The sequence below is a fragment of the Chanos chanos genome, chromosome 1 (assembly GCF_902362185.1).
Source record: "Chanos chanos chromosome 1, fChaCha1.1, whole genome shotgun sequence".
In the NCBI taxonomy this organism is placed as follows: domain Eukaryota; kingdom Metazoa; phylum Chordata; class Actinopteri; order Gonorynchiformes; family Chanidae; genus Chanos; species Chanos chanos.
In genome coordinates, this window is record NC_044495.1 from 36,877,211 (window position 1) to 36,904,603 (window position 27,393).

The 27,393-nt window shown below is 43.5% G+C and overlaps 2 protein-coding genes across 2 annotated transcripts; one reads left to right on the top strand and one right to left on the bottom strand.

The window, feature by feature from the left end:
- Positions 1-5,393: 5,393 nt before the first annotated feature.
- Positions 5,394-8,371, bottom strand: gins3 (GINS complex subunit 3). Its single transcript, XM_030789596.1, has 3 exons — positions 8,201-8,371; positions 6,963-7,196; positions 5,394-5,624 (listed from the first exon to the last, which is right to left on the bottom strand). The coding sequence occupies exons 1-3, from the start codon at positions 8,369-8,371 to the stop codon at positions 5,394-5,396; spliced, it is 636 nt and encodes a 211-aa protein (XP_030645456.1).
- Positions 8,372-10,480: 2,109 nt separating this feature from the next.
- Positions 10,481-27,317, top strand: znrf1 (zinc and ring finger 1). The gene is made up of 4 exons (XM_030789598.1): positions 10,481-10,865; positions 20,918-21,013; positions 26,630-26,735; positions 27,260-27,317. Exons 1-4 carry the CDS (start codon positions 10,481-10,483, stop codon positions 27,315-27,317), a joined length of 645 nt encoding a protein of 214 aa, XP_030645458.1.
- The last annotated feature ends 76 nt before the right edge of the window (positions 27,318-27,393 follow it).

Sequence of the window (27,393 nt, forward strand, 5' to 3'; positions counted from 1 at the left end):
ATTATTTACCATTGGCAAAGTGTCTCCTGTTCTCAATCCGAATTTTCGCTTCGGTTAAGCTCAAGATAAGCAGATGCAGCTTTTCTCTGTGCTAAATATCACCCGTCATGTTCCTTGTCATTCTGCTCAATCACAGCATCCCTGTTGATTTTCATCAGGCTAATTTAGAAAGAGAGTCATTTTCTCCCATTTTTGGCATGATTGCCGGCTGGCTGTGGGAGTAATTCAACCCCTATTTGTCTCAGAATTAGAGATGTGATAAACAGAAAGTAGGTCAGTGGCCTTCTTTGGACTGGTCTGTCGCTTGGATGGAGAAACGCCAAGGCTTGAAGTGGTTAGTGGCACATTAAAAGGAAGCTGACAGTGCTAGGGGCTTTCTACGAGATAATGTAAACACATTTTTCTAGCCCTAGAGGTTATCTAAGGTTGGTTCGTGGTCAGTATGTTTGTGCCAAAGTGATTACTTCAAACTCTCCATTCCCCAAAGTCTTGAAGCGTGACCAGTGGCTGTTATAGGTGAAACAACAGCGATTCGTCTCAATAGAATCAAAGCATCAATACGTGAGCAGTTAACAAAAACCAATAACAGTTGAGTTACTGAGTTGTCCACAGTTCCACATGCACCAGGACAAATAGAACGAGTTCGATTTCTGAGTTTTTTAGTTTGATTGGGTCAGTTCATCAGTGCCCTACATTTTGTTATTGATTGCAGAGTCAAAAGATTGCAGTATGCGTAGCAACATGGCCTCACTGTCTTTTTGTCATTGGCACACACGTCTGCTGAACCACCAATCAATGCACTGAATAATTTGTCCACTACAATCTATTCCAATCAGAGCTCTCAATACACATCTAAATCTACATAAGACTCAGAGCTGAGAAACTAAATTTACCTCCACTGTGGTGGTGGTGGCTAACACAGACAGTGAGAGACATAGGGAGAGACAGAGAGCAAGCGAGCGCGAGAGAGAGAGAGAGAGAGAGAGAGAGAGAGAGAGAGATGGAGACAGAAGAGAAGAAAAAAACAAAGGAAGGCAGGCTGCGTTATGAGTCATCCCTCTGTTACGGAGGGAACGGAGAAGAGCGGGTGCCTGTGCTCTCTGATGTATTTATGGAAGACTTCCTTCATTAGCCTGAGCTTACTTATCCATCTGCTACACATCCAATAGCATAAGTTCCCCCCCCCTCCAGAGAATAACAGACAAACGGTGTTAAAGCACAGACAAAACCACAGAGACAGGGAGACCTTAAAATGCCTTTAACTCCTCAAATTTGGCTTTGAAATCAGGCGAGGTTAACATATGACAGTCGGACCGCGTCTTCCCTTCCTTCCAACTCGACAGACGGGGTCTCAAATCAGGTTGGAACATGTGGTTGTGACAAGATTGCTCTGGCTCTATCAAAATATAAGGGGGACTTGGGGGGGGAGTGCAGAAAAAACTCTCAGATCCCTCCAGTTCTTCTAAACCTCCCACCTGTTCCATTTCAAACCACTCCAAGGGCTGGTGCTTGAGTCTGAATATGTTGGCAGTGGGATGGGGGGGGGGGGATTATCCACATCTGAGGAGCTGCGTGGGGGCGTCAGCTTCAGACACGGCTAATCTTGACACCTCGTCAACGCTCGCTTTCTCTCACTCCGGTTTTATGCCCTCAGGATTAAAAAAAAAACAACAACCACGATTAGCAAAGGAACAGAAGAATGGGGAAGGAATGGTTGGCAGATATTAAACAACACACATGAACAGTTACCAAGGCAGGACCTACATGCACACAGCACTTTGATACACACTGAACACTATTTATATTACCTTTTCCTTGCTGTTTTTGCTACTATTTTCCTTGTGTTTTGTACACACTTACAACTATTTATATGACCTCTCCTTCATTTCTTGCTATTCTATTGTTATTATTACTGTTGTTGCTGCAACTGTCAAGGAACCAAAACCCTAAGAATTTTACTCTCTGAGACATAACAATAAAGAGGAATCTTGGAATCTTGAAGTGGCAAGGCTGCTAAGTCCAGAATGATAGGAAAAAGGGGGTGGAGGGGAAAAGGGGGGGGGGGTCGTTCAGATGAGATTAGAGGGCAAAGAAGAAAAAAAAAGTCTCACTCTGCAGAAACAATCGGCAGAAACAACAGAAGGAACTGAGTGTATTGTTCAAAGACACAAATTGAAAATTCAGTCTCGTGCCCTGGAGCTTTTTTCATACATCAGAATAAGTTCTGCTTGACTCTGTGGGAGCATGTAAGGCTGAGCTTTCAAAACCACCGACAGCAAAAACCAAAAAAAAAAAAGAATGCAAAGACGAGAAACGTTTCAAACACAGGACACAGGAATATAGGGCCTATACATGTGAATATACTTTTATTAGAATGCAAACGCTTTCCTATTCAACTACCCAAACAAAATATCATGCTGTTGTTTATACAAATTAACTGATAGCACTGCATACAGATATACATGTATGCATAAATTAAATACACTTATTTATGACAGTCACATGTAAACAGATTCCCTCGACTGGTCAGGACTTCATCATGTCAGTTGTCTGTTGTGTTTTGTACTCTCTGGGAGACTATTATACCTAATCATTCTCTAGTCTGAGCTTATTTACCAAGCTGCGCGGGGCAGATATTTTGACAGATGACCAACAAAATAACAGCTAATCCCATTACAAAAGCACTGTTCATTACAAAGGCTGTCTGCAGACTGTCGGACCCAAAAAAATTAAGTGCGAGAGAACATCAGTATTACAAGTGGGTATAAATAGCTTAGTTTTAAATACCACTGTCGCAAATGTTTAACAATAACAGAAGACAGAGACTGTGAACAAGGTTTGTGTGATAAATTCTGGACAAAGTTCCTGATCGCAGCAACAGTTGTTTGAAATCTCTTAGCCAAATAACTTATCCCCAGATAACTCTTGAAAGTTCTCTCATCATGAACTTCAGGCCAGAGGAGCAGTAGCGTTAACCGCAAGCCTCCATCCATCCATCCATCCATCAGCAAAAGGGCAATGTTCGTTTCAGTTTAGAGTACAAGTCAATCTGTCATCTAATGACACAGCTTTTCCATCTTCACTGAGTCTGCTGATTTAGAGCACGTTTAAAACACATAATTACATTAACAAAAGAGCCCAAGACTGAAAGATCTCCTCATTAAATGGTCTAACCAGCCATTTCCAAGTTCATTCAGATAACCCGTTCCCCCACTCAAAAACAAAATGTTTTTCAGCCTTCATGACTTAATAAACTCAGCCAACAGGTTTTAAATTCAAACCAAAATGTCTGGTGCAAGAGAAAACTGATCTTGTTGTTCTCCAGCTAATCAAGTTGGGTTTTTTTTCTTTATATATCTAGACCAAACATACTGAGGATTTTATCTGATTCATCAGGCTTTTCATCTGACGGTGCAGCTAATGATCCCTGACCAATCTAACTGTGAAAATAATAATTTAATGTTCCTTCTGCTCATGAGTATTATACTAGAGTACATCTGTGCCTTTGTCCAACAATAACACACTGGACTCTAGTCTTCAGCTACTTAATAAGGTTATGATTTATGGAAGTGTTAAGCGTCAGTTTGTAAATATACTCCAAGTACATGGCTAAACCAACAAGCCATACACTTGGTCCATTAGAAACAATGAAATAGATCTAATCCAGCATCCACTTAGTGCAGGACTAGGTTACAATACCCAAATAATATAAATAAATATTACTTTGACCAGTATCTTACGTGCAAATGCATGACGTATGACAGGCTGGACGAGAGGCACTCTAAGAGTGATATGTACCCTCCCAAAGTCGATAACACAGCTCCATCCCAACCAAACCATCCCAGCAGAGCTGTGGGATCAATGGGCATGTCCCTGAGGACAACGTCGATACCTTCCATTCGAACAACCCCATCTGAGGGCTAGGCAGTGTCCCACATTAAACACATGAGCAAGCAGCTGGGACTTACATGTTCATCAGACCTTCACGTCAACCCACAAAACCACTTACATCATTTAAAGTGGGTGACAGCAGCGTAGATGGTTCAGTGGCCTCGTATGAAAGAGTTCATTAAAGCTTTTATTTGTATTTATGTGTTTGTGTGTGGATTAGTGATGCCTTTCATATGACACAAGATTCACCAAAACACAGGAGAGTGAGAGGGAGAGGGAGAGAGAGAGAGAAAGAGGGAGAGAGAAAGAGAGAGAGAGAGAGAGAGTGAGAGGGAGAGGGAGAGAGAGAGAGAGTGAGAGGGAGAGGGAGAGAGAGAGAGAAAGAAAGAGAGAGAGAGAGAGGGTGAGTGAGAGAGAGAGAGAGAGAGAGAGAGAGAGAGAGATGTTTTGAAATTAACTGAGGTGTGCAGATACACACACCCATCTGTCCTTGTGCTGACTGATGTAATTGAGGCTTAAATGACCCAGACACACAAACAAAAACATAAACACAAACAAACAAATCCTTGTGATGTGTCTCTGAATGTCAAACCTGAGAGGCACACAATTCTCCAAAATCCCAGAGGAAATCAGAGAGCGGTGAAGGGTAAGCACAGAGACTCAACCGTGTAAACAACCAACAGTACAGTTTCACACACACACACACACACACACACACACACAAAAAACATAAACTACATCAAAACACACACCCTTTCAAACACACACACACAAGGCAAAACTAACGGTTTCTTCTGTAATGTAACAAAGACATGGTGGATATGCTCTCTCTTGCTCTGTCCTCTGCTGGACAAAGTGTTTCACAACACCTGTCATCTGGGTTCCCATCTCAAACAGGGACATTTACCTGTCTTATTCAAATACATGTAATTCTCAAAAGTAAGTAAACCAAACACAAAAAACATCGCACCACTATAGTCATTATGATGTGAGAATTAGCGTAAATCGACACCCTGTGGACAGTTTATCCCATATACACTTCTGCCACTATCATAGTACCAGGATTTAAAGCTTTAAATGTATTAGTGAGTAAAGAAAACCTCTGCAAGACTACACACAACTACTACAAAGACATCTGGTAATTCGCTTTGCAAGATCTTTAAACTTTGGCTGTAGCGTTATAAAAATGAAAAAAAAAAAAAAAAAAAAAAGGAACACATTTCAGCACTTTATTCATTTTTCATATTCAGGTAACCAAGCCTTGTAAAGCACCAGAGATTGCTTATCCAGCTTAAAAAGGACTGGTTATGTATATTATAAAAAAAAAAACAAAAACATTACAGATAAAGTACAAAGACTTCTCATTTTGAATATGGTTATGTACAGTTACAACAACCACCAAACACATGACGACAAGAACACAACACTCATAAAAGACAGTAATGCAGATGACTCGGACTCAGTCCACTCCCTCCATCACCACAGGACTGTCAGGCTGTCACTTAGGACTGCACCTCCGCGATCTTCCTTTTGCGGTAGTTGATGACCAGGTTGGAGGCGGTGAGGTGGGAGGTGCGTCCTTTCTCCCAGCTCTGGAAGCCGTTTAGCCCACTCTGCCCCGCCCTGAAGAGCGCCCTCTCCAGGCAGTCCAGCCGCTCCACCAGCGCAGACGTGTCCTCGTTGTAAGCGTTCTGGGATGAGTCCATCGTGCGACGGAAACGCCCGATGAAAGTCTGTGCAGGTAGAGAGGAGTTAACTGACTGTTAAGATACACAAACACGCTAAAACTCATTGGCGTTCAGTTGTACTGCTATTGTCTGATTTGGGGTTTTATTTTACTCATTTAAACTTAGGCTCAGTATTTCCTTAGCAGCTATAAACCTGTTCGGAACTGCAGTTTCAATTCATTAAAACTGTATATGACTCGTCGCTGTGATAGTTGCATGACCTGATTTCATACACCTGTCTGTAAGTTGTGCACGTTTTCGGAAGCCCTGCGGTTGCAAAAAAGAGATGAGGACACAAATTGTCAAAGAACCCCAGCAAAGATGAAGAAGCAAGTTGAAGAAGCACTATTTTTTTCCCCACATTCAGCTCCATGTTTTTGAGATTTGTAGAGAGGATCAGTCAGCTCTTCTCCACCTTTGCCTGAACTGTCCAACACTTGTGGGGTTTTAAAAAAGCAATGAATTTTATTAATTTTTTAGAAGAGATACTGACTTGAAATCTAACAATAACTGGGATGGTGCCACAAATGCTGAAGTGCAACGGTGACGGTTATATATGAGAAAGTACGGTTAGGTCCATAAAACCAGGCAGACCAGTCTTCTTAGCAACATTTTGTACTTTTAAACATGATGTGTAAAGTGCTCCCCCTTCTGGCTAACGGTGTAACTACAGTTTCTCTCACTAAATACTGTAATTTCAGGCGAGAAGTCAGCAGATATTTTGCAATAGCTACTGCCTAAATATAGTCAAGTAAATATAGTACTATTTTCACTTTTCACTGATAAGCGGACAGTTCATTTTAAGTCACTTTTCCTGGACAAATGGGCCTGTAAAGCCAAATTTAGACAGTTTCAGGAATTAGCACAGGGCTTCATATCAGTGACCCATGTTGATCTTTCATGGTTGATCATCTCAGAGATGGAACACATTTGCACTTTATTTCATATGTGGCTTCTCCTGTCTGTCCCTAAGGGTTGGCAAATACAACAGTTCTTTTCTCAACCAGGATGTCTTCTTTCTGACCTGGGATGCAGACTGTAGATTTACATAGCACTGGGAGACTGACAGAAAGAATGGTTACGCTGGATGACGCAGATTGGCCACAGTCAGTTTAGACTGGTCAGCAAATTCACATTTGATTACAATACAGCCATACAGCTAAACAGCCCACCCCTGTCTGTGGTGTTACAGATTGGTGCCAAAACATGTCAGAGAGCCTCAAAGTAGGAGTGTTGATCTGGGATTGGCTGCTCTTGACCCATCTATAGAGGTATACGAAAGGCGAAATCTGATCCTAGGTCAGCACCTATGGGCCGTGATCTCTTAAGTCCTCCGGGGCTCACCTGGAGGACTGTTTGAGCGATCTCAGTGTTCTCCGGACTGTCGAAGTGAAGAAGCTGGGAACCTAAGCCGTAATAGTACGGACCCATTTTGTGGAGGTCCACCACAGTCGGATCGGCGCTGAACACCGTCCTCCAGCCTTCGCGGTACATCTTGGGCAGCTCCACTGCCAGAACACGGCGCTTCCGTTCGTACAGCCCCTTAGCCAGCCAGAGGGGCATCTCCATCTTAGTGCCCTGGGACAACCACACACAAACACTTATTAGGAATAAGCACTTTTAATGCATCTTAGTACAAGGCCATGTTTGTCACAAACCATAACGAGTCCACCTTTGAAAAAAGGTGTAATGGTGAGCCACCATCCTCAGTAAGCATTCATGTTATTACATTTGTTTTCATCTGTGACTGTAGTTATGGAAGGTGATGTCTCCTGATTACAAGTGATTAATAAGAATATATATATGGAAGAAGCATGCCTTCTACTCTTCAATCTGCATTTCTTAAGAATGAGGTGATGAGAGAGTAAATCAATATACAAATTTAAAGATGGAGTTACTTTAAAAAGCAAGATTTTCTTCTGCAGTAAACATGCTGTCAATAGTCAGAACTGTCCAACGGGTGTACAGATCAAATTTTCTACAACTGGTCAATCCTGACTTTTCACAGCATAGTTGTTTGAATTAGACAGCTACCTGAAAGCTTTCGTTTGGCCGAAATGATTCGGTCAGTTGTTGGTTCTAATAAAGCGCTAATAAAACAGTGACCTCACATATACTGGTTCTCAGTCCATTCCTAAGGAGGCTCCAGTCTACATGTCTTTGTTTCAGCCCTTCTTAATCACAGCTGATTCGGCTAAAATAAATGTGCTTGATAATGTAATCAGGTGTAAGAGCGCTCGCCCAAGACAAAAATGAGCAGGGCAGGTCCTGTGGTCCTGACGAACAGATTAAGAATCACTGGCCTAACGACAGGTTGTGCAAGCACTGTTATAATCGACTAAAGGACTGTTGTAACTGCTTTAGAAAGGGAAAGGTTAGGAAGCTGCGGTGATACTGTAGACAACTCTCGCCAGCTGATATGACATTTAACTGATTCACTTAAAGTATAGCTAATGGCTTTTAAACGAAGTGACATTTTATGAATGAGCATGACGTTTTCGCCTACATAAATGTTGTATAGTAGATATATTTACAAATTTAACGTAAATTTGTATAAAACAACGTGAGTATAATCAACCAACCTCTGGTATATCTTGGCTATCGTTCGACTTTTCAAGGAAACCAAGTCGAGGAAAAGCCATTTCAGTCCGACATGGCAGCCGCTCTTGTGACAATAAAATATCATCTAGAGAAAAGAAATTCTCCTCTGTTCCAACCCCAGGAGGTACAGGCATATACGACTGTGTGTCCATTGTTTAAATACTCTGAAAACTATAAACATTAGCAACTGAGCGCTAAGCAGCGAACCGCAGACATGAACCTAAACACTACAACAGCAACAGCAGAATTTGGCGCTAAACTTCAAATGACAGCATACACAGCTCACATCGTCCAGACGTGAAGAGTCGATAACAGAGCGTACAGCTGTTACAAGTCGTCGTACATTCTTTTAACAGCTATAACGTTAATAACTGAAAAGCTCTTGTCTATGCTTTACTTGTATGTCATTAGGCTTTTGTTTTTTACGTCTGAATACTATGTATCTTGTTAAAGAGACATCCGCCGAATAACCGTGAGAAAGAAAGAAATCTGTCCTCTGTTTTTTCCAAAGCGACATGAACCCCGTGGACCAACTGTAATAATCGTTTTGGCCAGGGGAGGTCCCAGTTTCTCTTTCATCAGCATTTTAGTAAGCAGGTTACTTTTGTGTTTTTATGTGGGCCTCTGATCTCAAACGCAGCTAGTAGCCGTGTTTTGGTGTCCTGGTTTTGCCTTTCTGTGTACTGCAGAACGTTTCCTTTATCAGTTTAGATTATTCAGCCTGTTGACGCGAGGGAAGAAACTTAGGAGATTCTTATGGCACGTAGGATATAACAATTAAATAAGACCGTCAATAACCACATAACTGATATGCAAATATTTCACTCAAATAAATTCAGTGCAATTTCCAATTGGCTGGACAGAAAATATTTAAGGTTTGTGCTGCAAGCTGAGAGACGAGACGTCCCTTCAAAAACGCCACATCAGAATTGCGTTCCTATGCACGCATGCATACATAGTCCTAAACAAAGTTAAACATATACCTCAGACAGTCTTGAGCAATACACTTGGATGTTACAACGACTGTGTCAGATATTCCATTCGTATCTGAGCATGTGTCAGTTTATCGAAGCTGCAGTTTTTTACCCTGCTCCTCAAAATTCTGTAACCTGAGAGAGGGCAAGAAAGACAGACCTGGGGTCTTGATTTGTGTGGGTATTCAGAGGCGCTTTGTGCATGTTTCGAGCTCACTGGCGATTTTAATGACAGATTTTAGTTTCTCTGCCGCCAGCAAAGTTGTTTAAATGACGCAAACAAAAACTTAAAATCATAGTTACTGGGAGCAGTATTAAACCACTGGTACGACAGAAGTCATAGCATTTTTGTGTGAATTTATTCATTTTGGGCAGCAAAAACTGAGTGGGCTACGTAAGTGTTAAATTCAATTATGCCTACCGCCTGAATGTTTTAACTTCGTTACGCCAGCGTTAGTAGGTCATATCTCTGTCCTCTGTTTATCCTGAAGCCCTTTTCACTTTGCAAAGAGAAATTAAACTCTCTGTCGTCGCCGGGTGCCTCGTTCAGGAAAACTGCAAAGACTAATTTTATTGATGCGATTTGCAGAAAAGTGTAAATCCAGGCTTGCAACAGAGCAGAACTACACTGTTAATCCGCATATGCGCACTAACCGCCTCCATTGTCTCCCAGCAGCAGAGAACGAGAGAGCGAGCGCACGGATATGAGTGTGCAGGGGAGCGGCACACACTGACCCGAATCTTCGGGTAGGGAGAACAAGAGGACCTGGACATACATTGTTGGACGCGCAGTTTAAGCGACAGACAGCAACAGTTGCCATGGTTGTAATCTTCTGAGCCATTCGTCGCGAAACAACAAAAATTGCTTTCAAGATACTGCAGATCTGTTGGTGCGCTGTGAGCCTGTCATCACTGTGATTTGGGGCAGGCTATCCTGTCAATTGCTGTGAGGAGAACGTGTTGCGTTTTGCTTGATTTAATCAGGCGAAATTGTATTTTGTGGGCGCTGACATCCTCTGTTAATATCTAAACTCATCTCTTCTCGGTTTAGGTGAAACGAGATATTCAGGTCGCTCATGATCCGACCAGGAAAATGGGCTGTTGCGTCTCTTAGACACAGCTGTTTTAGTCAGACTTGACAACCCGGGTTGTTTTGTCGCTTTGTGAAGGGGGCTCAAAAACCACTGCAGACAGGCGCATCGGGGGGCGCTTCCTGTGACGGCTCTCGACTATCGGCGGAGCCCGCTTTTCAGCGAACCCCCACCCATCTTTTCACGGGTACTTTGGATGGGGGGCAAGCAGAGTACAGCGGGGCGGCCCCGGGGAGCTTTTCCCGGTGTCTCGACAGATGACAGCGCGGTGCCACCCTCGGCCCACTTCGGGCACTACCGACAAGGTGGTACAATGGGGTTGCGGAGCCGCTCGGTGAGCTCTGTGGCAGGAATGGGTATAGACCATAGCGCCGCGGTGCCATTCGGGTTTTATACCCCCAGAGGAACAGACTCGGACAGAGCTGGAGGGGGATCTGGCTCTGATGCAGCCCATGGTAACGGCTACCAAGAAACTGGCGGCGGGCACCATACGGACGGTATGCTTTATCTAGGATCCCGTGGGTCGTTGGCAGACACCTTGCCCCTGCACATTGCACCCCGATGGTTTAGCGCCCACAGCGGTAAGTGCTAACAGAACTCATTAAACACACACACGCTCACTCGCACGAACGCGCGCCACACACACACACACACACAGCACAGCTTAAGCGTAGCAACAGGAAACTATGACATCAGTATCGCAGATATATACTGTGCCCATTGAACTTCAGCGTTCTCCAGAGCTGTAAATGTTCTACTGTATGAATTCCCTGTGTGGATGCTGCGTGCGAGGGGCGTGGGAGCTGGGCCACACATGCTCTGTCTGACACTTACATGCCAACAGAAATTCCATGTTTTGAGAAATGACGTTAATAAGCCGGGTAGCCAAATCTGGCTGAGACAATTAGCCTATGATTAGTGGAGGTAGGGGTGGGGGCTCTGCGTTATCATCATCCGCTTACTTCAGACCACAATATGTCTCACTGACTGGGCTTGTTGAGGCCTGAGCCGCAGCAAATTGATACCACTGGCTTTGGTCCCGAGGTGCTCGTTAACAAGGCTCAAATGAGCTCTCCAGGGTCAAATAAGTCAGAAATGTCAACAGCTTTACTTGGTATTCTTTGTTTAACCAAACGCTGAGATTTACGTCGATATCAATAAAACATCACAGTTTTGTTTCTGTTTAACGCCGAGTAGCTCTAATTATGAGGGCCTGTTCCGTTCCTGCCCCCAGGTATAATTCAACCACCTCTCCAAAAAGCGAGATATTGTGCCGTTTGATAAACCGCTGCTGTTAATCAGCGCTACAGGTGCTTTTCCATAGGCATTGCACGTAATTTAATCCTTCATTTTGTATAGTGAAGGGTGTGGCAGGTATCGTTTGGTTGGAAAAGACTGTTCAGGAGCAGAACTTTTTTAACTTCTTGGTTTCAAAAGGTGCCTCATTAAAGTGATTCACTCTCCTGTCAAATAATTAAATGAAATGGGAGTGACTTGCCTAGAACAAAATACTTGTGATTCTCTCTCTCTCTCTCTCTCTCCCTCTCTCCTTGTCTCTGTATCTGTTTATTGTATAAAAAAAAAGTTTATTGTGCGTTTATGTTAACACTCCTCAAAATTGAAAATGGATTGAAAATGTATTCTATGTGAAATCTGTATTATAAGTTGCATGCTTGTGCAGGTTTGTGACGTGAATACAGGTAGCAAAAGACTGCCATTCATGGTACAAAAAACCTTTTCATGCTAAATAATAACCATTCTGATATAAATCCGTTTGTACTCAGATGAAAAGGATGTAGTGTTAAAGAGAACCATCTAACAGAATTTGGCACATATTCATAACTGGACTCAACTTCTGTTAGGTGTCCTTATCTGCATCATTCAGAACGTAACATAAGAAGAGGCCGGTTGCCCCTGAATGGACTGTGTCTGGTCAGAGGAGCATCTATGTATCTCTGAGAATGACTTGGGAATGTGTCATACAGATTTATGATTTCAGATTTCAAAATATTTATGAACACCCCCCATCCCCCACTGTTCCTGCACATTTAACACTCCAGCAGAAACACTGTTATTCAGCTCTGTGTCCTTGAGGATAGGGTCATTGACGTGCTAGCCCCAGAAGTCTTGAATGAGTAAGATTGTCTTTGCTAGTCTTATCTCTGAGTGTTTATACTCTTTACTGATGTAGAAACCACTCAAAAGACAGCTCAAGTCATTTTGATTTTCTCACCTCCCAGTCGTTCAGGCTTCGACAGGAAATGCTGAAGACACTGCGAGCAGTTCAACTTTATCTGCGATGATATGCAGTCGGTGAAGCCGAATGCAAACCTTTACCATCCTTTCCTTACCATGCCTGTGTGTGGGGGCCTATGTTCAAAAGGCCCCCAGCTCAGGATTTGTTGTTGTGTGTCTGTGAGAGAAAGGGCCAGTTCCTTTACTGAAACATTCAATCACCTATTGAGTTTCAAAGGCAGATTAGAGAACTGACTAATCGCTGTGTTAACTGTAGTCTGTTTAATCACTTTGCTGTGGATGGACGAGGTAATCGCTCACCCATAAGAGAAGTAAGTAATCACTCACGTGCTGGAGCACTTTGTCAATTTCTCCTTCAAACCTCTGTGATTGTTCTGAACGAGAACATGAAAAGTTTGGTGGGTTTTTTTCTGGGGGGGAAAGGCAGATGTATTTGCAATTCTTGGTAGAACATTAACACTTGTGCAGACGTAGGTATGAGTTTGAAGGCAGGTCTTTCAGGAATGACAGAATTGTGGAACATCTGTGCTCGTCTGTCTGGCAAAGGGATTCAAAAATATAGGTCACTTTTTCAATTAATTTCTTTTCCTTCGCTTTCACTTGCTCTCCGTCTGAATCTCCCTCTTTCACACACGCACATACAAACACACAAACAAACACATGTCCTTTTTATCATTCTTCTCTCTTCATGTAGTGTGCAAGCGCACATACCCACACACTTGCAGACATACACACATGTACATACATACACACAGTATGAGGACATATGTTGGTATACAAACGGGTCCAAATACAAAGACACAGATACATACACTTGTATAAACATGGAGACACATTCACTTAGACACACACACACACACACACACACATGCAGCCTACACGGCAGGGCCTGAAGGAGGGTCGCTGTTGCTGTGACAACCTCACAGCTTGTCACTGCTGTTTTCAAGATGCACACTTACATGTGGCGGCCTCCCACCCCCACAACATCCTCACACGTTCATTTCCTCAAGTCACTGGATAAGGAGACAGACAGACAGAAAAATAAAGAGAGACAGACAGAGAGAGAGAGAGAGAGAGAAAGTGAGCGACTAGCTGAGAGGCTTCTTTACACAACTTGCTGCTCTTTGAGATTTCCGTCCAGTCAGGGTTTCACAACCACCTCTTCTGTGAATGACAGCTGACTGTCATTGAATGAGAAGAAGCCACTGGTGGAAATCAATGAACAATTAAGAGGGTAAGGCCCAGCGTGGGTGCTATGGCAACCGTTTCTATGGGGCAGGGGCTAAACCATCACATGAGAGAGACTGAGCAGAGAGCATCCTTCAGATACACTCGCCGTGGACTTTGCTTTGTCGCGCAGAAGAGCTCCGTTCCATTAAACTCTAAGATCGACCAACGTCCAGTTAGTCTGTATTATCATATTTCCTCAGTGTCCATAGTGGCAGAGACCTGTGTCCATTTTTGAAAATTCTCATTTCCTGTTTCATAACAGCACTCACCAACCTTACATTGCCACGCTTCCCTTCCTACCACACGACGTACTTCACAATGTCTTTTCTAGAGCAAAGTAACACTATCAGCTGTCTCCACAGCAAACTTCCTGGTAAGCGGAAAGGCTTTTTATTATAGAGAAAAACAATAAAATGGCATGTTTCTCCTCTCTTAACCCACACCTCCCTCCACACACACACACACACACACAGATGCATACATACACCCCCCTTCCCCTTTCTTTCCATGTTATTACCTCTCCTCGCTCAACTGTTTCCATGGTAACAGCTGTACTTTCCGGAAAGGTAAAGAGAGTTGACTGAGTTGAGGAGAGCGTTGGATGTGATGTCATCAAAACGCTGCCACGCCGTGTATGGGCATAGGCATGTTTTTATCCGTTGTTATTTTGAAGGGGCAGAGGGAGAAGGAGTAGAGTGAGAGACTGTATTCACAGAAATTGTTTCTACTTTGAGAAAGTCAAAGTCATAAGAGGCTGCAGCAAGCGAAACAAAATATGCGTACAGAAACACACACTCACAACCACAGACAGACACAGTGGACTCTCTTTCTCTCTTCCTCACACACAAACACAGACACACACACGTCATGCACAAACAAATACACTCTTTGTTAAGTGATTAAATAATATGCCACCATCTCGTAGTCACACAAGGACATTGACGGGGGTTAAATAATATCACAGGCATACACCCCACACACACTCATGCACACCCTCACACGCGCGCACACACACACACACACACTCATTCACACACGCAAACATGTATACACAGACACACACACAGAAACACAAACAGGCATTAAATGAGCTAATGCAGAGTGTCTTGTGACTGCTGGCAGTTGCTGAGGCAGGGAATGCCCTTGACTCTTCTGGCTCTTTCTTTCACACAGCAAGATGTTTGTTTTCTGGAGCTGCATGGACACACATGCTGGATATGATGATGTACGCAGGCTTTAAAGAAATGCTGTCGTCCCTGTCCTCTCATCAGGCCCAGAGGAAAAAGCTAAACTGCTTTCCTTCAATGACATCTTATCCTTCTGTCAGCTGGCCCCTCCCTCTCCTGTCCCCTCCTGCCCCAAGTCCCTCTTCATAAAGCCGAACCTCTCACTGCTGTGTCACGGTGTTTACATCCTTCTCTCTCTCTCTCTCTCTCTCTCTCTCTCTCGCTCTCTCTCTCTCCTTTTCTCCCTACTCCTTCCATGCAGGGGCATATTCACAATTACAGTATCTCAAGTGAAGTAGGTGCAGTGGAATAATTTCCTGCGATACGGACGAGCTGTTGTTTATTACATACATATTGTAAGCCAGTGCAGTGTGTTATAGCAGCCTAACATATGTGGTGATTATAAAGATCTGTGTCAAGATGGATTTTGTCCTGCAGTCACAATGACAGAACATGATTCAACTTTAAGACTCTACGTTTTAACCCTCTCGTTAGCGTTGAAACAAATGCAAATGTTGCTTGAATTGAAGATCTGTGCAGTGGCGAGAGAATATTTTTTTATAGGATATATTTTTCAATCTGTGATTGTAAAAAGCATTTTTTTTTATTACAAGGCAAAACTCTAGGACTGGATCGTCAGTCTTATTTGGTCTGCCACTCAGTGCGTGTTTTTTTTTTTTTTTTTTGTGGTTGGGGATCAGGAAGAAGGCTCTGTCAGTCTCACTTCTCCAGTCTCCAAAAAAAAAACACTACACAGAAATGCAATTTCACTGTTATTGTTCATATTTTCAGAACGCTTAAGAAACATTGCAATCTGTAGGCCAAACATTTGTCAGCATTTGAGAACACAAGTAAAAGACACTTGTTTTGTTTTTTTTTCCCCCTCTTCGCTGTTCAAAATCTTTTTAACAAATCCCTGAGTGGCCTTGTAAAATTAGATGTCCCTCCCTACTGAATGGTTGTTTACTCCAGAAATACAAGGACACTAATGGGTAGACGTACGATGTTATTCCACCCTTGCGTATTTACAGCGACACTGCTGTACATGATAAACACGAACCAGTGTGACACCCGCTACCATGTCAATGTCACTGCTGTGTTGAGAATGATCTGCCACCCAAATAATATCCAGTCAACAGCAGTCCTGTGGTCAGAACCTGACCGTTGACAAACAGGGTAGAGGGTGGCTGACAAACTGTGCATGACAACAGACAGGCTACAGTCTGTAATTGCACACCTATATTGTGTACCTGCAGAGTAGGTGCCACCTCACTAAGTGAGTGTAGATCTGCGGTTGGTGTTTCTAATAGAGTGGGACAGTGAATGTATACATTATGTAATCTGTGGAGACATGTTATTGAACAAAGGTATATCTCCAACTGCTGTTTGCATTGTCATTATCAATTTGTAGATCAGTACAGGGCCTACAAACATTCAGGCAGAGGGAAAAAAATACATCAAAAAATAAAAGGCAGAAAGGACTGTGTGTGAATGGAAACTGACCTTATCCGAACCTCAGTCCAGGACAGGCAGAACAGGGCAATGGGATTGTGGGATGCCACTGGTCAGATAACGAGCTGTAGCCCAAACAGGAAGGATTTCATTGGTAGTGGCACATTGAGAATCAGATTCACACTGTCCCTGTCCACTAGCCGCTCCACACACACACACACACACACACACACCAGCATGTCTTCAGAGGGTGTGAATGCTCACGAAGAAGTGTGTCATTGTAGTGTCAGCCTTGATAATGAGAGGCTGGTTGGACATCAAAACACAGCAGAAATGGAGCGTATTTCAGAATCGAGTGATGCATTGGCGCCTGTAAACACGTGTTTGAAAATTGAATACTGTTTCATCAGTTTAGAGACTAAATTTGTTTTCATCAGCTAAATTATTTCAAAACCTGCACCATCATTATTCTTATATGCTTATATGCTTTTTGCTGTGAAATCATATGTTGAGTTAAAACATGTTTGTATCTTATGGATGGGAATACAACTATTCACTAATACATTCTGGGTTAATTGGGCTTCAAGGACATCACACACACACACACACACACACACACACACACACACACACACACTTACAGTGTTCTTTGCTTGTGGTTGAGTCTACACGAGTGTGCTCAAGACCGGAGGTGGGAAACAACGGTCCAGACTGCTTGAGGTTTAAACTAATTGCCTGAGGTTGCAGCAAAGTTCCACAATATTCTGGCGGCTCCATTAAACAGAACTACCATTTTGTTCACATATTAATGATTCATTTTCCAGCGTAATTATGGTTACCCCCAGTGCATGAGTATATTATTTACGACAGTCAAGTGATCTAAACATAGTCAGTGGTTCGGTCATTTATGGCCCAGTGCAAACTACTGATTAAGCCTTTGTGTTGTCTGCAAATCCCCTTGCGCTAGTCAGAACTTGGGTTTGAGTAGTGTTGAGGGAGTACTGATTCTGTGTGCTCGCATTAGGATGTCACACAGATCAATACCTTTACTGAACTGCTGTCAGGTTAGACCCATGTGCTTGTATTTAGACCCATTTCACTTTAACTTGTATTAGAAAGCCTGGTCCCGAAAGGAAATATACATATTCAAAGAACTGTGAATTAGTTCTCACTGTGGTTCCCAGCATCTTTGCAAAGCATGTAGAGTGTTTCCACAATAACAGGACCATAAGTTCTGTTTAAGTTCAAAATCTTAATTATTTTACCATGAAGAGCAGAGAATCCATAGTGAAAAGAAAGACCTACACTACACTGAACTACTGAGTTATCACGTCGATGTCCATACATTTCAACTGGAAGCATTATGACTTCAATGCTGTACTTGTACTTTTTTACCTTCAAAACTGTGCAGTTTATTCACTGTGTCTTTGCAACCCTCCTTCTGCAGATCTCCAGTTTTGGCTGGCTTTTGCTCTAACCCTAATTCAGCACATCTGACTGCGTGATTCACATAGTTTCCAGGACATTGATCAGGTTTGTTTGGAGGTAGAGGTGGAGCAGGAGATATTGAGCAGAAACTGAAGGACTTGGTCGTCCGGCCACGGGCACCTCATGAGCGACCGAGACACAAAATCTTTTAGTAGTTTTTGAATTCTTTATCATCAGCTGAGGGGAACGGGACAAGGGCTTGCGAGCAATCATAAAAAATGCATCGGGCAGAGATTGAGCAGTCGGATTGGGTTGAGAAATGTGTCGGCTTTGTGGAGAGCCGCCAAGGGACACTTTAATAGGAGCGCAGGGGTGACGGCTCTATTTCAGATCCTCGGTGAAAAACTCAGGCACAGTGAATGCAGCTGAGCGGTCCCTACCTCTGCCTTTTTTTATTCGACAGCGCAGGACGCCCAGTGTAACATTCATCTTGTCAGGAACAAAATATTAGACTTATGTGGTATTTTTTCTACGAGGATTTTGTTTTGTTGTGGTTAATAAAGAATATGGCATGATTTGTTTCCAACAGTTTAAGGCCAAGTGAACACTGACACATTAGCGTTTGTTCACAGATCTTGTGTTCATCAGTAATTCCATCGATTTTAACAGTAGCTGTGAAGAATTATCACATTTTGCACGTGTGCATTTGACTGTGTCTTTCTCTTCAGTTCATTATTGTAGGCCTACTTATCTCCATGTCCTCCAACCCGTCCAGTACTTTACAACTGTCACGGATGTAAACATCTTCTTCACTTTGTACAAATTCCAGGAACTCGTTCCCACCAGAATCTTCGTTAATGCCAGGGCTCATTATGGCTTGTATTGTCCCTCATTAAGCGTGGCCCAATAAGAAGAAACAGATGTGTTTTTTTTTTAAGAGCTCCTAGGATATGCTGAGCTGAAGCGAGGGGGGGGGGCATTCTGGCTCTGAGCTTCTTACGCGAGGACACAGCCTCTGTGCGCACGTCCTCATCTGAAAGCTTTTTCTGTTTATGCACGAGCACTGGTACTAAGGGAGCGTAAGGTTATGCTAAATTATGAATAATGAATAATAACGTTTTACAAAAACACACTAGGAGTTAGTGATCTTCTTAGTCTTAAAGGTGTCTTAGTTCTACAGGGAAGTTGGAGACGGAACACGTGGTAATATACAAACAAGTTTGTATAATGAAGTGATCTGATTATCTCGTTCTTAAATGGGAGGTTGCCAGGGTGACACCATGGGTACGTTTGTTTATCGCTGTAGTGAATGCTGTGGTGAATGTTCTGCTGTTGGGTATTGTAGGCATAGACATTCAAAGACAATCTCTCTACGAGTACAAAACGGGTTCTTTGGGTTGGATGCTTATCGCCTGTTGTGTGTGAGTTACTGTAGACGGACCCATTATAGGAGTGATGAGTGATCAGCTGAATTTCTCTCCCTCTCTCTCTCTCTCTCTCTCTCTCTCTGTCCCTAAGGAGCAGCTGAAAATAGCGGCTAGGGGAAAAGTGGGTCAGCCGCCATGGGGTGGGGGTAAGGGGTGGGGGGTGGAGGATGGTGCTTTGAGTTGACAACAGGCCTTACTCCATCCCTCTGTTCTCTTCTCTTCTCACCCTTATCCTACATGTTCTTCATTGTTCCCCATTCATATCTGCTCTCTCTCTCTCTCTCTATGTCATTTTTCTTCAGTTTATTATCTGTTCCTCATCCACCCTTTTACACTGATTGTCAGCGTGCTGCTTCCTGCCCCTAGCTGCGCTGATCTAACTAAAACAGATACAGAATCGTGTGTAGAGCAGATGGCATGACAGATAATGAAGGAGATTCCTGTTTGATTTATGATATAATACCTCCCTTCTGCTTTGTAAGAGAGTATACATTAAACTTCCCCAAGAGCTGATATGTCAAATCATAAACATATAGAGCAATAAAAACATCTCATTCTTTTTCTGTTATGTTCAAAAAACAAACCACTTTTAAAACTGTACCAAAATGTGTCATGGTACTGCACTGTGGGGGAAAAACAACAACAGCAACAAACAACAACTGTATTCTTGCAGCCCCCCCCCCCTTTGGCAATTCAGCCAAAGTTGAGCTGTTGGCAGCTCAAATCAGGCCATGTTTGGGCCAGCTGAGCCGTCTGCTGTCTGGCCATGAAGCAAGCTTGCAGGCTTCACACACACGCACACATCCACACAGACACACACAAGTCCTGAGTCCTAGAGTGCTCCACTGACCCAGTCTGCCTGAGGTTAAAAAAGGTACCCAGCTTAGTCTGGTTCAGTGGTGTTAAGGGTGTGAATGGTTTCAGCTTCACCCTAGTCCAGGGATAAAACTGATCAGACAGTTTGTTTTCTGGATTGTTCCACTGCCGTATGGCAACTTGGGTCAGATAAGAGCTACTCTGAAATAATCAGTGTCGAATCTTCTCTCACATCTTCTCATGATGTAATGCTACAGCCAAATCTAACTGTTGAAATGAATATTTCTACTTCTTGCAGGCTTTTTATGTAAAAAAAAAAAAAATGTCCCCCTTACTTGGTTTCTTAACAACTCTGACCAGTGAACCCATTGATTGAACACCTCTAACCAGTGAATCCAGTGACTGAACACCTCTAACCAGTGAATCCAGTGAAGTCACTATATATAGCAGATTTACTTGTCCCTGTTGCTTCAGAAAATATTTCAGCCACTGATTGTATTGACCAGATCCATTGATTAGCTGATCAGGAGCTGCTGGATTGGAACGAACAGTATTTGCACATAGGAAAGGAACAAGGGTGTATTTGAGGTGAATAGTTGCTATGGAGTTGCCCCAAAATTCAGCCAGGCAGTCAAATTTGAATAACGGTTTCCAAGTGTATGATGCGAGAGTATTGTGTAGGTTAAGACTGGATCCAGGGACGGTTCACTTGTGATGTAGCTGATGTGATTGGCTATACATTGTGATTTCTGCGTGATTTGTTGATGGATTTTGTCTTGTCTCCTGTTCCCTCTGTAGGATTCAAATGTCCTGTCTGCTCCAAGTCAGTAGCATCCAATGAGATGGAGGTGCACTTCATAATGTGTCTGAGCAAGCCCCGCCTCTCCTACAATGGTAAGCCCCTCCCCCTTCCATTAATTGATCTTCACTCAAGTCCACTTGTAGACTGTTCCTCTCCTGATATATATATTTATCTGTCTTTCTCCTTTGTCTGCTCTTTCTGTACATTTATGCTCCCATGGTTATTCCTAGCTTTTCAGCCTCTTAGTATGCTCTCATTCTTTTCTTTCTGTCTCTTTCTTCGTCACTCTGTCACTTTATCCCTTGATCTCTCTCCATTTCTTGCTCATATGATTCCGAGCCTCTGCTGGCATGAATTCTGGATTCTGTGAACTCTGGTTGAACCCGACTCTCTTTCTCTCTCTCTCTCTCTCTCTCTCTCTCTACCGTGGGAACTAGGGTCATCGTGGTTCTTTAGGCTCATCATTGATTCTGTCTCTCTCTCTCTTTCTCTCGCTCTCTCTCTCCCTCTCTCTCGTCCCTTTAGCTCTGTTTATTAAAGCATAGTATCACTCTGTGCACCTGATTGGGTAAATCTCCCCCCCAGGAGAGTCTCATTCCTTCCACATTTCTCTTCTGGTCCTGATCTAGCACACGTCTGAACCGCACATTGTCCGACTTTGATTTCTCTGAACAAGGTGTTTCTGTTGGGTTGGACCAAACATGTGCAGTCACACAGGGAAAGGATTGTTCACCATGGCTCTGTCCCTTGTGCAATGATAACCATCAAATCTCAGCTAAGGTTCTGATAACCTCAGTAAATTAAAGTCATGTTAGTTAGAGTCTAGCAAACATTTTTTTTTTGATTCTCCATAGTTTCAACAAAAGTGAATCAAACCAAGCAAGTGTCCACTTTGCTGAATGGTATTTCTATTAGTAATTAAAATAAATTATGTTAAGAATATTGTTAAGATGTTGAATACAGCAGTGCTTCTTAGCTTTAGTTATAAGGACCCACAAGACAGCACATTTGTGTTCTCACTCAGCATAATCACTCTGGATTCAACCCTTTTACTGACTACTGAACCCTTGACTTTCTCAGCCATGTGTCCTGCTATCAGGTATTCCGTAAAATGTGGTGTCTAGTGGTCTCTGATGTCTGGAGTTGAGAGACAGTGGAATACTGCATGTTAAGGTGTTAAGCTGGGATTCTTTAAGCTTGATATGGTAAGAGCTGAAACAGGTTAGAGGACTTTGTGTTGGCCGCGGCCGTTTAATTGACAGTTACCTGATTGAGTGACAGCTGAGTGTTCCTGTCTCTCTCAGGTTTGAGCTGAAGGTGACCTTTTTCTACACATGACCAATCTGATTTTAGGCTTTCGTTTCAGCTCAGTTTAAGTCAGCATGCAGGACACACGCACACACACACACACACACACACACACACACAAACTTAAACACACACAGATAGAAGAGGAAGAAAGAGGGAGAGAAAAGCAGAGAGACAAGAGAGTGACAAACTGATACAGACATAAGGGGAGACATTTTAAAAGAGGTTTCTCTCTTAGAACCACTCACCAGGCCGTGCTCTTTTTCACTCGCCTGTCATTGTTTATCACTTATTTTCAATGACACAGCTATACTCCTTCTCTCTCTCTCTCTCTCTCTCTCTCTCTCTCTCTCTCTCTCTCCCTCCCTCTCTCTTTCTCTCTCTCTCTCTCTCTCTCTCTCTCCCTCCCTCTCTCTTTCTCTCTCTCTCTCTCCCTCCCTCTCTCTTTCTCTCTCTCTCTCTCTCTCTCCCTCCCTCTCTCTTTCTCTCTCTCTCTCTCTCTCTCTCTCTCTCTCCCTCCCTCTCTCTCTCTCTCTCTCTCTCCCTCCCTCTCTCTTTCTCTCTCTCTCTCCCTCCCTCTCTCTTTCTCTCTCTCTCTCTCTCTCTCCCTCCCTCTCTCTTTCTCTCTCTCTCTCTCTCTCTCTCTCTCTCTCTCCCTCCCTCTCTCTCTCTCTCTCGCCCCCCCCCCCCCTTCTGAGTTAGTGACACATGTGGTGACACCGAGGGACAAAGACTGCAGCTAATCTTATTTCCCACAATGCTCTCTGCTCCATTGTCAATCAGCTGAGTCCAGTGACAGTCACATGTCAGCAGCTGTCCACACTGCAAGGCAAACGGAGCTGTGCGTGTGTGGATGTGTGTGTGTCTGTGTGTGTATGTGTGAGACTGTCTATGCGTGTATGACTTGGTGTGTGACGCTGTGTGTAACTGTGTGTGTGTGCGCGCGTGTGTGTGCGAGTATGTGTGTGTGTGTGTGTGCGTGTGAAAAAGAGGTGTCCCCAGTCCACGTGAGCTGACCAGTGTATCTTTCTCAAGCCACGACTTTGCATGATGATATTTTAATACCTGCAGTTAAATTTAGCTCTTCAAAAGAGGGAAAGGACAGAGAGAGAGAGAGAGAGAGAGGGAGAGAGAGAGAGAGCAAGAGAGAGTTCATTTCTGTCTGCCAGTGTGAAGGACAGAGAGGGGCATTTTGAATGTGAAAAGCTGAAGAAAACACACTGCATGGGACACTAAAACGACAGTGAGATGAGAGAAGGCAGACTGTGAGAGCATTGTAATTGCTCTTTCTTAGATTCTTTTCATGCCACAGTCTTTCAGCCCTGGTTTGGGACTCATCTACGTCTGTGCACTCTGTGGGTGGAACACGTGTTGGCACGGCGCTTTGCCCATTTAAACCAGACCAATAGTGCCCAGGCTAGGCATGGGTTCACTGAGCAATCTGACAACACCTGCAGGTGTCCACTAACATCAGACTCTGTTTGGCACACACACACACACACACACACACACACACACACACACACACACACACACACAAGACTGTACTTATATCCTAGTGGGGACTTCCCATTGGCTCCCATTATCCTGTAACTAAAGAATACTAACCTCTCCCTATCTCTAACCCTATCTCTAACCCTAACCTTAACCAAAGAGATGTTTTGACACTTTTTGTTTCATCAAAAACAACAATTTAGTTCAGAGAAATGTTGTTCTCTTAGTGGGGACTAGCATTTTGGTCCCCACCAGGCACTTTTGTTAGATTATGCTATCTTACTGGAGACTTACCGGTCCCCAAAAAGATACCAATACATGCACACACAAAACACACACACACTCTCTCTCTCTCTCTCTCTCTCTCTCTCTCTCTCTCTCTCTCTCTTGCGCTCTCTCTCTCTCCCCCTCTCTCTCTCTCTCTGTCTTACAGAAACATATACACTCACACTTTCTCTCTTTCTCTTACACATACACACACACACACCCACTGTGCTTTGTTGCATTTGTCTTTATATATCCTACAGGGGACCTCCTATTGTGAATTTTACTTCAATTTAAGATTAGTAACTTCACCATAGCCCTAACCATAACCAAACCAGAGTGATCTATCAATAACAACCATATATTTTCTTTAAAAATGTTTTTTTCCCCTGAAATAAGGGCCAAATGTTCCCGCAAGTGCAGATTTTCAGATATTTATATCTACCTGGGGACATTTGGTCTGCACAATACAACAAGTACCTACACCCTACACACACACACACACACACACACACACACACACCTGTCTCCTCTAGCTTGGTGAAACACTGCTTAGCCACTGAAGTCACAGGCCTTAAGAGGATAACAAGCTCAAGGGAAGGCTGATGTTGTGTGTGTGTGTGTGTGTGTGTGTGTGTGTGTGTGTGTGTGTGTGTGAGAGAGAGAGAGAGAGAGTGTGTATGTGTATGTGTGCATTTAAGGGGATGCTTATTGTTCATACTTAAGGATGTGTATGGGGAGCAGGTGTGTGTTGATTTACTGTGCTGGCAAAGGGGATGCTTTCTGGAGATTTTCGGGAGAAGGGGGCAGAAAAGGGGGTTTGTGTACTCAGCACTTGGCTAATCTGATTTGCATTCACAGCATATGTCTTCCGTCTGTCTGTCTGTCTCTCTCTCTCTCTCCCCCTCTCTCTCCCTCCCTCTGTCTCTCTCTCGCTCTCTCTCTCTCTCTCTCTCTGTCTCTCTCTCTCTGTCTCTCTCACTTTCTCTCTCTCTCGATGCATCTCTTGCTCTCCTCCTCCCAGCTCACCCAATTCCCTTTTCCGTCACCTCTCTCTCTCTTTGTCTCTCTCCTGCGCTCTTTCCTTCACTTCACTCTATCTTTCTCATTCTGTCTCTGTCTCTCTAGCCCCTTTCTCTACTACTCATTTCCTCCTCTCCTCTCTCTTACCTCTCCTTCTTTCACCTCCTTATGTTCTCTTTCAGTCCTTTTGTCCCCTCTTTCTCTTCAGTGTCCTACATCGCCACCTTTTGCCTTTGTTCTTAACACATACATTAGCTTCCAAAGCTAAAATGATGCAATATTTTGTACTTTCATAGCACTCATGAGAAAAATAGATGAAAGAGATGAAAGGCAAGCATGATAATAATGCACAAAATCAAAGCAACTTTTCACAGACTGATATTATGCTGATATACAATCAATACTTTTATATTAGAAGAGCTGTTGTACAAATGAGGAGAAAAAAGCTTTATCACACAGCAGACATAATTCACACACTCACACACACACACACACACACACACACACACACACAAACTCACACACACACACACACACGCACAGACACAGGTGTTTCCAGGGGAAGTAGTCTTATACTCAGAGAGGATGCGAGGGCAGCTCTGGTCTTGTGTCAAACACCATTTCCGGCCTTGACCACAACAAAAAAAAGACTCTTCATTTACTGGCAACCAAGTCATCAAAGCGGAACACATAGTGATATAGTGTGTTTTACAGTGTCCCTGTGTGTTTCTGAGTGTCGTCTCATGTGATTCTGTGTGTGTGTGTGTGTGTGTGTGTGCGTGTGTGTGCGTGTGTGAGATTGTTTATGTGTGAAGGTGTGTGAGGGAGTGGAGTGTCTATGTGAGTTTGAATCATTCGATGGGAATTAGCCCACATGTCTGCACTTGCTGATCTCACACACACACACACCACTTTTACACTGCACTGGGAGGATAGACGACAGGCTGCAGCAGACACACACACACACACAAACACACACATACACAGCCACAGAGAAAGGGAGAGAGAGCGAGAGAGAGCCAGCAGTAGCAGCAGTGCAGTAGATCAGAGGTTCTTCACGGCAGTGGGAGATGACCAAACTGGCCTGTGTTGTAGTCAGCCTGCAGGAACACTCTGGAGCTCAGTCACCGCTCGGTCTTCACTAGATGCTGAAGCCCAGCACTGAGCAGGCTGTGAGGAAACTCAACACACTGTAAGACTGAACTGAGCTTCCATGGGTTTCTGCCCTCTCAATGCTGCCCCCTGCTGCTGAATCATTGTCATGCACCATCACACTTTGATCTCCAACGCTGCGTTCTTTAATTAACCTGAACAAAAAAGACATGGGGACAACATGACTATAGTCTGTATCTGTTGAGGATATAATGTGAGGTGGATGGTTTATATTTTTATTTTTTATTCTGTTGTGCGTTCTAAAGTCAATCCAGGGTGAGCCTGCTCTTATTTAAATAGAAAATTAACGGTCATTGATTTTCATTGACAGTTTGGAATGTAGGATGTGTTTTTTCTAAAGCCTCGCTCTGTGTGAGAAAGGGTTACACTATCAAACTGACTGATTTGTGCTTTGTCTTGACTGTGTATGTGTGTGTGTGTGTGTGTGTGTGTGTGTGTGTGTGCAGACGACGTGCTGGCGAGAGATGCGGGCGAGTGTGTGATCTGCCTGGAAGAGTTGCAGCAGGGAGACACCATCGCCAGACTGCCGTGCCTCTGCATCTATCACAAAAGGTATGGTGGGCCAACCGTGCTCTTACCCTGGGAAACCTCACTCATTCCTCACACACCTTTACACACAAATGAAAAAGCTCATTCTTTCCTCCCATCACAGAACAGCCGGCACATCGTCGAGACCTTTTTCTCATACCTCATTTTCTCCAGCGTCTCAAATCCAGCGTTCGTACCCGTTTTCCTTTGTCATCGAACTCCTGCTGATTTTTATAGCCCGTAGGACTTAAAACAGAAGCCAGGGAGTTCATTGAGTCTAGTCAAGTGATTAAACATTTAGTATTTTATAGCTTTTGAGTAATAAAGTGCTGGAATAAATATTACTCCTCCTGGAGACACCCGATTCGTCCGTCCAGTAGCTCTTCAGTAGCTTAATTAAATGAATCAGTTCTGTTTGTGTTGGGCGGGAGGGATAGCAGTTCTCAAGAAGGGGGTCTATGCTGTGGACTGTTTATCAGAGGTGGGGAAAGTTGTTTGAGCCCAAAGCTGTGTGCTTTAATGAAACGGCTCTGTCTGTGTGTCATCAGCTGTATAGACTCCTGGTTTGAGATCAATCGGTCCTGCCCGGAACATCCCTCTGACTGACGGACCCCCAAACTTGCTCCCTATTACTACTGAAAGAGGTGAGAGACCGAAAATGGGATATGAAAAACTCTAGACT

What these genes read in the sequence shown, in the direction of transcription:
- gins3 (XM_030789596.1), bottom strand. Translation starts at nt 8,371, where the DNA reads ATGGACACACAGTCGTATATGCCTGTACCTCCTGGGGTTGGAACAGAG. An exon ending in ATAGCCAAGATATACCAGAG is followed by an intron (nt 7,197 to 8,200) that starts GTTGGTTGATTA and finishes TGGTTGTCCCAG; the next exon opens with GGCACTAAGATGGAGATGCC. An exon ending in TCGCTCAAACAGTCCTCCAG is followed by an intron (nt 5,625 to 6,962) that starts GTGAGCCCCGGA and finishes CTACCTGCACAG; the next exon opens with ACTTTCATCGGGCGTTTCCG.
- znrf1 (XM_030789598.1), top strand. Translation starts at nt 10,481, where the DNA reads ATGGGGGGCAAGCAGAGTACAGCGGGGCGGCCCCGGGGAGCTTTTCCC. An exon ending in ATGGTTTAGCGCCCACAGCG is followed by an intron (nt 10,866 to 20,917) that starts GTAAGTGCTAAC and finishes TTCCCTCTGTAG; the next exon opens with GATTCAAATGTCCTGTCTGC. An exon ending in CTCTGCATCTATCACAAAAG is followed by an intron (nt 26,736 to 27,259) that starts GTATGGTGGGCC and finishes GTGTGTCATCAG; the next exon opens with CTGTATAGACTCCTGGTTTG.